General features: G+C 43.5%; 3 protein-coding genes across 3 annotated transcripts in view; 1 reads left to right on the top strand and 2 right to left on the bottom strand.

The window, feature by feature from the left end:
* The window catches only part of Task7 (TWIK-related acid-sensitive K[+] channel 7), an 86,181-nt gene that overhangs the window by 62,028 nt on the left and 11,711 nt on the right, over positions 1–12,442 (top strand). The gene's annotated exons all lie outside the window — the stretch shown is intronic.
* Positions 3,913–8,049, bottom strand: LOC143430402 (uncharacterized). Its single transcript, XM_076906669.1, has 4 exons — positions 8,004–8,049; positions 6,082–6,378; positions 4,444–4,792; positions 3,913–4,198 (listed from the first exon to the last, which is right to left on the bottom strand). The coding sequence occupies exons 1-4, from the start codon at positions 8,047–8,049 to the stop codon at positions 3,913–3,915; spliced, it is 978 nt and encodes a 325-aa protein (XP_076762784.1).
* On the bottom strand, positions 10,006–12,087 carry LOC143430130 (uncharacterized). Its single transcript, XM_076906130.1, has 4 exons — positions 11,907–12,087; positions 11,212–11,550; positions 10,592–11,007; positions 10,006–10,365 (listed from the first exon to the last, which is right to left on the bottom strand). Exons 1-4 carry the CDS (start codon positions 12,085–12,087, stop codon positions 10,006–10,008), a joined length of 1,296 nt encoding a protein of 431 aa, XP_076762245.1.

Genomic DNA, 12,442 nt, shown 5'->3' with positions numbered 1-12,442 from the left:
CGAAACAGGGGATGAAAAATTGCCTCTTCTGTTAATTTTGTTGGAGATACGTGCCATATCAGCATCAAAGCTTCAGACGTTCGAAGAGTTACAGTCACTGTATGCACGCTCGATTTTACATACCCTTTCTCTTTTTTTCTACGATTATTACGAAGATGCGTGGCGCTTGGCCAGGATGGCTTTGGTTCGGTTCTATTGTCTTATTTTGTATGGTTGGGTAATTGAAGTGGTAACGCGGGTCGAAGGGTTGGGAATGAATAGGAAGAATGCGCGTGGAGAGCGACGAGAGGTGTGGATGTTGGTATAAATGGTTGGCGATTGTGGTGAAATCTAGCGGTGTTGATGTATGGGTGCGATTCTTTGCGGTGAATGGAGGATTCAGAGTGGTTGTTTAATGGGACGGCCGGGATGGGGGATTGTTTAGAGTTACAGGTAGAGATTAATTGTTATACGTGCGTACAGCGTGTCTGTTGTTGGTACACGCGTTTTAATCTCAGTTCAATTTATGCTCGATAAGTTGAATCAATTTCTTGTACAAACCCACGAAGACCAGATTAACACTTCACGTCACAGTATTCATTTCCGTGCCACGACTGTCACGTGTCGCACCCGCAGACAGTTCGACAGACTCCATAGCTTGCTAATTCCTAAACAAACTACTCGACTACTACAAACTGGCACTGGTGTCCCCTCGAAAAGGACCATCGATCAAACCAGAGCAAAATATTCACATTACCCACCCCGTTTCGTCACCCTCCGACTCTTTGCGACGCCAAACCCCCCGTCAGCCCAACTTCTCGTCCGCCCAGCCGAACTACCGTACGGGACACCGTTCCCGACTTTCGTCGCGTTGAAAAGCTGCGGCTCGGTCGCATTGTGCGCCGTCGAAGCGGGAAACGTGGTTGCGCCCTTCGCCGACGATGCAGTCGATGATCGATCGAGTGCACCGTTGGGTCCGCGTGCAACGAGGATAACGCGCGCGGAGGACGCAGCAGGACGAACGAGGACGCAGGATACGCGGCGTGAGGGCTTGGAAACGGGGCGGACCGAGAACAGAGGGGCCGTAAATTTTCGTGGCTAGGTTCACGGACTGGCGAAGGTCAAGTGCTTGGTCATGGCTGCAAGCCATCGCGACCGCTGGACCAACGTGCCAGCTTCCCGTTCACCAAGAAATCGCGTGCTTTTCGTGCAATTCCGCGAGCGCCAACCAGCCAGTCGTGCTCGTCTGCGCGCACATGGCCAAATCCAGCAGCGAATCTCGCCGGGAGACGTTGCATGATGAATCTCCGACCGCGGAAGATCGTTTCGCGTGGAATTGGAGGGGGTTTGAAATGTACGAGGAAATGTGTATGCGGCTGAGAGGCTCGTTTTCGTAGTTTATTTAGCGGGAATTGTAAACGCGGAGTGTTTTACATTTGGTGATCGATGGCGAGCCTTGTGGTTCATTTTTTCTCGGATTATTTTGTGATCATTAATATCGCTCTCCAATTCGCTATCTTCGACGTCTATTTGTGTCCGTATCAATTAATCGTAGGATCAGTTCTACGTGTAGCAAAGTTTCATTTTAAATATCCTTCGAGGCTCGAGAGAGAAAAAGGGAGAGATGTTTCATGCGTCGATAAAATCTTCCGTAACACGAGCTTAATACATAATGTACAATTTTTTATCCTATAATTACATTTTTGGTGTAATATGTTATATCGGAGGTATTTATCGATTGGCCATCTCTTTCGTTTTTAAGTAAACTGTAATATTGTACGAAGAGCTATTGATATATTGTACGCAGCAATAGGTTGTAAACCAATTTTCTCTATTTCTTCCAGTTGCTTGAAAAACCAATTTTTTAAATAAAGCAGCTCTTGCCCTCATTATTCAAGTGTACGCAGCTATATGAGTAAACGCGAAGGTGTAGGGTTTTTACTGCGAGACCAGCAAAAAGCTACGATTCATCGTACGAGCACATTGTTCGAGGCAAGAGCAACCCAGCCCCAGAAAATTGTTGGTTTTACGAACGCACAGTGTAGCCAAGAATTAAGTAAATCGCCAGGAGAAAATTAGATTGAACCGAGTATACTAGATACATAGTTACAGTGTATACATATACGCCTTATACCTTTCGGATAATTAATTAAATTTCACGATTTCCTCGTCAGCCAAGGGAGAACTGTTGTACGCGTTCGACTTACAATATTTTCGAAGCATTCGAAACTTTTCGGAACGTTGACTGTTTTACGAAAGGGAATATCATCATGTCCTTGACAGACTTTTCTCAAAGAAGATTCCACAGAACTCTAGAAAGTTTATACGGAATTGAAATAACGATAATGGCGTATCGATTACCTTCTGAGTTACGCAGAAATATTCTGCAGTCGATCTATATTTTAAATTACGAAGGACTTGCTTTATAATAATCTGATTTCCTTTGTTCGCGAGGAAACAGTTGGTATTTACTAAAACTTGTTGGTCCAAAGGAAAGAATGAAAATTATTAATTCTCATTATTACGTATACAAAACCCAAACACATGTTCAAGTGACAAAGATCTAATAAAAGCTCGAAGGAATAAAATATAAACTATTCGTATGTCCACGTGCGCGTTTTCATCCCGGTTGCAAGTATTCTCTATTCCCATCCAATTAGCCCTTTCACCCCTTGGGCCACGAGTATACGCATACGAATTACTAGAAAATCGCGTGATTCTCTCACGCTCCAGCCTCGATCACCGGTTCTACGATACTTTCGTGACTCTAGGGTGGCTACAAAAAGGGAAAGATAGCTTAGGGACATCTTGGGTCGTTAATGGTCAGTTTCATTCGAAGGAAGGTTCGTGTCCATTTGTCATGGTTAACCTTGAACTAGCAGCATCACTGACGAGCACCCTGTTCTCTGCTAAATTTCTCAAATGCATTAAATCAAACAATTTATGAATTTAGCATAATGTCATCCACCATAAAAGGTAATTACGAGATGTATGCGAAAGTAGGCGTTAATCGCGATTTAAGGAATTTACAGGAAGAATAGTATCTTCAATAACTTCGTTATTTGAATTTAACAAATGATTTTGTTGAGAAGGTTAACACGGGGCGTCGATAGTGGGAAAGAGGGGTTGCTGCTCATCACTGGATTAAACGAACCGACTTCCAGACGTACCTCTTGCATCGTTTACCCTGCCTATCATTTTAATAATTCCATCATGGGTCGTTTACTCGCGTTCAGGGCAAAGGTGAACGTTCCCGTGATGCGGAGGCGTACGGTACGCAGGTATACTTTTCGTGGAGATACGATCGATGTAACGAGCAGAAGAGGGAAATTAGGCTACCTCTTTATGAGCCACTGGAAACGTATAATGGGCTAAATTTATGAGGCCACGTGTACTACTGGTGCACGACGAGAACGTTTTGTGGTTGTCATAATGTCGAGATACGCAGGGAAACCCGGATCACTTCTGCGATGAGGCTGTAAACAGAAAATGGTCGACCCTTACGTGAAATTATTTCCGGAAATTAATCGAAACGTTTCTGTATTTTATCAATTTTACCCCATAAAAGAAGATAACTGTTGCAATCCATTTTGCAAATTTTGGAACTTGAATTTTGGAATTTAAGTGATATATTTTACTTGCTTTGCCGAAAAATCGATGCTTTACCAAAATCTCCATTAAAACAATAACTTGTTTCACCGTATTATTGTTTTACTGTTCAGAAAACAGGTTATCTATTGTTGTACATTTCTATAAATCACCACGATCGTAATAAAAGGGAGCAACGTTTTCACATTAACTGTCAATAAGCGCAAGATGAATTTCACAGGACACTTTGCCAATTTCGATGAACGAATAAAAGCGTGTTACGCGACACATTCGATGAAATGATTCCGACACAGTCACACGGTTAATTTAGCGATGCACTCGCGGTTACGATTTGGTTGTACCCTCCGCCTTCTTCTCCTCGTCCTCGTCCTCGTCGCTCTCCTCGTCGTCCATGGACATATCGGAGGCATCGTCCTCCCTCTTCTTGTCGATCGTCTTTTCGCCGTCAGATTGGTTTAGCTGTTCGTTGCCCTCGTCTCGTTTCGCGTTCTCTGGGTTCTTCTTTCTTTCATCTTGCTTGTCGGAGTCGTAATTGTCATCGTCGTTCTCGATCTGCACCACTTCCTCCCCGTCAGCAGATCTGGAACGTGTTGTGCGTTGAAATAATTTACTTACCTGTACGTTTCCAAGAGGTATCGTGAATTCGCGAGAATTAAGACAATTCTATTAGCTCCGCTAAGTAGATTGTTTTGGGACCGGCATATTTGCGTTGCGATTCAAATTCTGCGAAGATTTCTCCTTGAAACTGCACAGTTGCGCGATAAAACAACGTCGACCCGCGAAACGACGTTAACCATGTCATTTAATCAGAAATTTTAATCCAGCGGGCTAATAAAGTTAATTTAATGCACTTACGCGCTGCGCCTTCTTCCGCGTCTGCGCGATCTCCTTCGCCTTCTTCTCGACCCGCTCCTCGATCTACTTCGCCTTGACCTCCTGCGTCTTCGACCACGTCTTCGTCGCCGCCTGGCGTCTTGCACCTCGTAATCCTCGAACCTAATCGGTGATGTTCGACGCGGACTCCTGTCCCTAGCTTGCGATACCGTGCTGTCGCGTTTGCGGACTCTGAACGTGTAATTGCTGTCGTTCGTAAGGTCCGAGGATACGCGCAGGACCCTGTACGCCTCGTCCTTTGGGATCAGGTAGCCGGACTCCACCCCAAAGTTTATCGCCTTTTGGATGTACTTTTTCATCCTCCTCACCCCTGTAAGGTGAGAGGAAAATTCACTACAGCGGAATTCCTCGAGTCCTGTTCATGCGTATCAGTGATAAGCGTCCATTCAATGGCGCGCAATCCCGCACATCAGCTTTAATTCAACAGCGAAGAGTTCATAATCGGCTTTTCACTAAACTTAGCTACGTTACTTGATTAAGTTACGCTATTCCTATTTATTTTTACAAAATGAAAGGTATAGATAGTGCGAAAAAAAAAAGTGCGAGATGGGAAATGGACGACACTTTGGTGGCGTGGCGTCCTTTGACATGCCAGAGTAAGGACCAATTCACTATAGTAACGTGTTGTAATATAACGTCGGAGGGAAGGCTGCTATAGCGACGTTCAACAGCGAAAGGGTTGAAGGGTCACAAGGGAACGATACTGACAAACGATGCAATTTTGCGGAGCTAAATAGATGGGTCACTAACAAGTGGAAGTACACCTTTAGTATACGATGTACATGCGGATAATAAACAGAGGTATAGCGGAGCCTCCTTTATCTATCTCTTGTTCATCTATCTCTTAAATGTCTGTTATTCGAACATTTATTTGCAAAGGATTAAGCGACAGTTTGGTTTGAATATTATTCAAATAATAATTTAAAAATAATATAAATTATTATGTACAGTAACTTGTTGAAAGCAATAGTACTAGAACGGTAAATTGGATCGTCCTTTTATCGGTTTTCACGACAACACGGTACTGTTACGTTAATGATACATTTTATCGGATTGTGTAACTGTATGACCGAAACAAAAACCGTTCAGCGTCCACCCTTTTCACGCTCATTAAACGATTACAATTATCTCCAGGCCATGATAAATGTTATTGGAAGAGCGATTAAGGTCAAGCTAATTTGTAAATATTAAATAATCACTTTCAGGCATGGGAGGAGGGGATGATTCGTTACGTCACTTTCCAGTAGGCTTTAAATAAACGTAGATAACTAGCCATTTATTACAAACGCATTCAACAGGCCTGTTCAGTTTCCCTATATTTTATTCATTCTGTTATGTACTAATTACCTCCCAGTCCTCGACAACATAAATTAAGCAATTACCAACAGAGAATATAGAGCCAGCGATAAGTTATTCTGAAATCTATCTATTTTAAGAAAGGAAGATTGCACTGAAATATAGATGAATCATGACCTTGGTAACTCATGAAGCAATAAAATGAAACACCGCAATCTCGCTTTAACAGTGTATCATCTAAAAGCAACTTCCTCCGCCAGGCGCAATAACTGGCACCATTCTTTTATTCTCATCCCTTCTAACCTTCCCTGCTGGTGGTTCTGTGCATGCAGGACGAGAGCGTCTGCTCTCTGGAGGTTTGCCGCCTCTTCACGCGGTGGATCTTGGAATTCTTCGCGGACTCCTTCCGTTTGTTGGCCATGCCTCTGCCAGCTCGGGAATCCAAGGAATTCAAAACTTCCTCGCGAGGTTTCGGTCGGCTGCAAAAGCGGCACTTTGCACCGTCGCAGTTCCTCGACGCCTCCGCGCCACCCTCCTTCACGCTCTCGCTGAGGTATTTGTATACCAGCTCGGAGATGTTCGGTCTACGGCGTCGCAGCTCTGAAACGCGATAAATTTTCTGTATCTCGCACCTCGAGGCTGCTTCACGAGCGAGGTTCTCTTAGAAATAAAAGAAAAAAAAAAAAAACACGCTATTTTTCGTCGTGAATTTACAACTTCCGGCAAATCTGACTCGATTGTTAGGTAGAAGCTGACGCGTTCTACTTTAGTCGGTGGTTGGATGCAGTTGTAACGATGGTTGTTGGAAAAAGTCGGCGAATTACGTTCTTCAATTAGTTTTACGAATTTTCGAGCAACGAGTAATGATTTTTGTACGCGATAGATGCGAAATCCGAATATCTTCTGCAGAATTTTAAAGTTGTATGAAAGCTTCGATTCATGAAAGTTCAAGGATGGATAGTGGAATGTAATCTTTTGAAAAACCGGTTGGAAAGTGTTTCAACCTTGGACAGTGAGTAATGAAGAGGAATTCCAATGCGAAAAAGCAATATGGAAATACCATTATATTGTATATCCCAGGTCTTAATTCACATGTCTTAAAATTGAAAACTGCAGGATCTCAAAATGTCAAATGCGGGAAATTATGATCTCTAAATATCCCAGGACAACAATAATTTTCAATTTCTAAAGAATTTAAAAAACTCTGTTCACTGGAAGTTCAGAGTGTAGCAAATTGTTTATTCGACGTCAAGAAGTTCTGACCTCTGGAAGCTGTTTAAAATTAAACGAAACGAGAAATTAGTAGCTGGGTTTAGTGCACAGTGGCAGGTGAAAGGGGGCAAGTCGACTTTAACCATCGAATCGTTGGAAAGGTACACAGTTATCGGAATCCGCGAGGGAAATTTTCAATGGAGTTCCACCAGGCTGTTTGTTGCAAATATTGAATGAAGCTTGACATTCAAGTTCGAAGGAACGGTGTGGAAAATGGCAGAAGGAGCTCAAAGTACCGTACCGTGGGCGTTCCCTTTAAATATAGCAAATCACGAAAAAAAGAAAAAAAAATAGAGGTAAAACGAATGAAGTGTCTTGCTTTTGTAGCATTTATCGACGATCAAAAAAGTCGGTCAACAGTGTTTCGTAGCCGTCGATGTACTTTTATACTGGAATAAATGTAGCTTAATCGCGCAGATATTGCGACGATTAAATAAACTGCGTTCAACATTTGTTGAAATGAAACTCGCCGTTGTTTCTGCAGAGAGAAATAGAGAGAGAGAGAGCTTGAAAGGGCTACATATTTTTTCCTCTTTAACGTCTCACGGAATTTTCATTACACTCGTATTTGATAGAAATTTAATTAGTTTTGAAATAGCCAAGCGCTTTTTAATTACTCCATTTTGTATCCACCTGATTGATACGTTAGACAAAGACGGTTGAATGTGTTTCACTTGCAACAGACATATCTAATTATATTTTATTGTACTACGTTGTAGTATTTTCCCATTAATCGACTTAGTGTGCGTGCAAATATCACATTAGATAATTCTCTAGTATCAAAGCTACTGAATAGTTTATCGTTTGCGGAAAATATCTACGTCACGTTTAGTTAAAGAGTGGGATGTACATCTATTTGCAACGCATAACTTTCTGGCGCTGTGAACGAGGACGATACAAGAATTTGGTAACGCATTTTGATTTTTGTCATCGTGCAAAGTGATTTCACTCACTCATCTGATGGCTTCGCGTGTGAGGACGTCTCTTAACGGGGGCCATTTTGTGCTTACTGTTGGATCCGTAATTCTTCCGGGTGTCCGCAACCGTTCGAGAGCCGTCGTTGCATCGAGTCAAGTTCCTCGATCGGTCTGAATATTTTCTAGGTCGTTGATTGATCGTGGCGCGAAATTTTGTCTGCCAATTTCCAGGACATTGAAGAAAAGAAGAGGGGCACAACAGGCGGGTCCTAACCCGTCGCTTCCTTCCGCCTTTCCTTTTTTATTTTCCACGAAACAGCGAAATCTCGCGCAATCGACTACGTTTGCATGTTTTTTTTTTCATATCGCAAACCTAGCAAAGCAGGCCTTGCTTTTATTTATCACCGCTCTGCGCGTGTTCGCTCTCCAGATTTATCAGCTGAAATCGCCTCGTCCTAAAATAATCTCCGCTTGCGTTATTAAAAATTCATTGAACAAGCTATTGTACGAAAGATTCAAATTCAGTTTAATTCGGTAATTAGCTAATGTACACACTCGACAAGTTTCCACGCTTTTTACTCTTCGACTTTATCGCACGCGCGCGCGCGGGAAAGAAACGAAGTTCAATTTCGCCGTAGGTGGTAGATCCACGCCTGTACCATTACGAGCGAGCGTGTCATCGTAACATCCGAACCATTTTCCGTCTGTTGACCTTTCCATCCATTTTCCCTACCCGCACATACACACAAGCTGGAGAGTCTTCCGACACGTGGAACCTAATAGCGACGATCACTGGATGGAGTGGCCCGCGATGGGTGACGGGGTCAAACACCAGCACCAGAGATCGGTGACACCGTCTTAAGCGGCCAGGGGAATCCATCGACTTGTACGGTACGAAAGATTTTGGTATCGACACGTACCTGTCGACATCGAGTCTCGTGCGACATCAACATTTCCCAAATATCGTGACTTTAGGACCCGTATTCGTGTCAAGTTTCGCGATGGCAAGGCCAACGTTCATTCTACCGTGTTCAGAGTTCGTAAAAAGGAAAATGGATCTTCGAAATTTACGACGACGATATTGATCCTCGACGAACGTAAAATTACGACGATCACAGTATTGGTACGGAAGAGTAATGGTGCTTGGCGAATATCTGCGATTTAATTTCCGTGGTTTCGTCGTTGCAGTTCTCTAGTAAAAATTGTTTTAATCGCTCGTGATGGAAAACGTGAAATACTCCATCCACGGGATAAAAACTTTTATCGTAGATCGTAGTCGCCGCGAGTAATTTGCATGGAAATGTGGCCACGCCATTTCGGATTTGTTCATTCGTGCATTTCACACGACGAATTATCGATATATTTTCGACAGTTGTACATGAGCTATGCGACGAATTGTTTTCAAATTCTCACGTGACGAAACATTCCTTATTAAAACGGAAATTGTGTTTTCATGCTTGTAACAGTGGAGAGATACGTGTCGTAGTAATTTTATCGAGGATCTATCTCGCTTTCGAAGTAATTAAATAATTAAAAAATTGTTACGATTTTCGTGCAATATGAAATAATAAATGGTAGAATTACTGTAACCATCTGAGAAATCTTAATTCTGGAAATACATCAAGATATACTCAGAAACCATCGATAGCGAATCATACGATTGGGTGGTTACCCATATTACGTTTTACGACGGAAGATTGCTTTTATTCTATACTCACGCGGTTAGAGAATCGATACAGTCCAATCAGACTCTTATTGAACAAATCTCTATCAAACCTTTAAAATTTAGCTACAAATTACTTGCAATTTTCATTTTCTAGTTTTTTTTTTCTAATAACAGTTCAATTAAACTCGCATTCAGGTACATCTTTAACACATTCTCCAATACGCGATACAAATTATTAGTAATTTTATATCATAATTGTGTTGATGCAATGCTTGTTCATTTTATAAATAATTTTTATTGCAGTCTTAAACTTCTCGAAATATACAATCTCTAAAAAAATAGAGAAAAAGACCAACGTACAAAGGTATAAAATTAATTCACATTTCCAGTCGTATCGTCGTCCCCGTTCACCCTATTCGCGGTTTCCAGACATTCCTCCACTTCTCTCGCGGGATTTCCGGGTGGTACGCTGCTATTTCGTGGAGCATCCTCTCGACTGGTCGCCGATTTTCGCCGTCCTAACGGGATTCTTTCGTTGACTTCGTTTCCGCTGAATTTCACGCTGTCCTCGTCCTCGTTGCTCGAGTCCCGGCATTCTTCTCTGCAATTCCCCCCGTCCTCTTTCCTGGCTCGCGAGGATTTGGTCCTTCGATTCCTACGGTCCTCCTCTCTTTGCTCGTCTGCTTTCTGCTTCTCGGCTATTTTGTGGGAGCTTCGCGCTCTTCTTGTTATCTGCAGATCCTCCTCGCTTTTGTTCAACGAAACGTTCGAGTGGTTGGACATCGATTTGTAACTGAAACGTGCGAACTTCGAATTACTTTCCAACTCCACGTTTTTAATTCTACTCTACTTTTCTCTCGCCTTTAACTTTCAGCGTCGCGTCCCGAAATTTCCCTGAGATTCGATCGAACATCCCGTACAATCTCAAAGGCACGAAGAGACCCAATGATGATTAAACCACTAACCCCTTGCGTCTTCCGGTGGTCCTCTTTTTACTGCGTTTGGAACGCTCCAGAGGTTTCTTTCTGGCGGTCTTCCTCCTTTTCTGGTTCGACTCCGGGATCTTCGAATCGGAAGTCTTCCTTCGTTTCCGCGGAGGGGTCTCCGGTTTTGGTGTGTCCTCACGACGCGGGGTTTTCTTTGTATTCCACAGAGGGGTGGATCGACGGCGTTCCCTACCGCTGGTGTACGGTTCATTTTCACCCCTTCGAGCCTTCCTTCGCCTCTTCCGCAATTCCGCGTTACCTCTTCTCGCCCCTATCAACGTCGGGGATATTCGAATCACTTGTCCCTTCGGATCGGCAGGTATTAGATAGCCGGACTTCACGCCAAAGGATAGTGCCTTGCGGATGTATTTCTTGGCTTGTCGCTTCCCTAAAGTTATCCACGCGTAAGACTTTTTTGCCTTAATTTAATCAAGATTTTTCGACCATATCGCGATACGAAAGAAATAAGACCGAGATACATCGAATAGGGTGCTTATTAGGGTTGATATTTCCAATATCAACTAACGAACCACAAGTCTCCCAAGCAGAGCTTATCTAAATCCAAATAATTGAAGATCAATCGCGCGGATACCTTCTTCTATCCCAGCCTTGATGTAGTTGTTGATGACCTGCACCAGAGATTTCTTCTTCAAAAGCACCCTAGTGTTGTCGATCGATTCAACGCGCGCAATCGGCTCCACGGAGACATTCGATACGCTGCTGTTCTCGGAGCTGCTGGCCCCCGAGCTATTTGCGGCGTCCATCACCCTCGACAAGTTCTCCACGGACGTTGCCGCGGATTTAGTGTACTTGGACTCCTCGATTGACGGCGAGCTATCGCGAAGAGACGAGCTATCAGACGAGGCCTGATATCTTCGAATTTTTTCGCTGGCTCCGCCGCCACCTCCGTAGCCTCTGCTCTGCCTTCTCTCTGGAAGAACCGTCGATCGTTACCGTCGAGTACGTTCGAAAGAGCGCGGTATTCCGATAAATATGATTTTCTTTTCGAGGACAGAGTCGAGCTCTGGTCGACGTAGCTACACGTTATTTTGTATCATTACTCTCTGCGATATTATTTATTTTTACCTCTATTTTAATGTACATCGTACACATACTTACTTTTTATTGCGCGCGTATAACACGCAAGTAATTACAATAATTATCTTTCTGATATAAAAATGGTTTCACGTAAAGTTTTCTAACGTCAGTCGATCTTATTTTGCAGTTTTAACGAAACAATCCAGCGTGCACGACTGAAAATGGCAATTAATTTTTGGAATTAAGTACTTTGGTTATGTTTATGGTCGCAGAATAGTCTGTAGACCATTTCCCGTGCAGCGGTAGGTCGACGAGTCTGCGATCGACGCGGAACGTCCGATCGTTTACGATTTCGTCGACGGAAATGATGCGCCCTTAGTAATCGTCCCTTCCGCGACAGGTCCTTCGCTTTCTCCTTCGGCTGTGCCATTATTCGGCCATGGCATTTCTTCCCGCGAACAGTTTCCCTTTGAAACAGTGGAGTCACGATCAGCATCAAGAGTAACAGCAAGTTTCCTCGCGTGTCGCGCGATCAGCTGCAACGTCACGTTGCGTGGCGTGTTCACCGCTTGAAACGGTGACGCTGAACTGACAGCTTCGTCACCGTTGTTGCCATGACATTTCGCAATTGCAAAGGCGCCAGGCAGCTTGCACAACTTCACCGTTGCCGGGGAGAAGTTTCGTAATTATCGAATTGTATAGGTTTCGCTGTTGCGGAATTATCAGCGTCCTGTTCTGCAATTTCGGGACTGTGAACATTGCATTTTGCGACATCGAGGTCGCCC

The sequence above is a fragment of the Xylocopa sonorina genome, chromosome 13 (genome assembly GCF_050948175.1).
Source record: "Xylocopa sonorina isolate GNS202 chromosome 13, iyXylSono1_principal, whole genome shotgun sequence".
Taxonomy (NCBI): Eukaryota; Metazoa; Arthropoda; class Insecta; order Hymenoptera; family Apidae; genus Xylocopa; species Xylocopa sonorina.
This window is presented reverse-complemented; position numbering and strand designations above follow the sequence as displayed.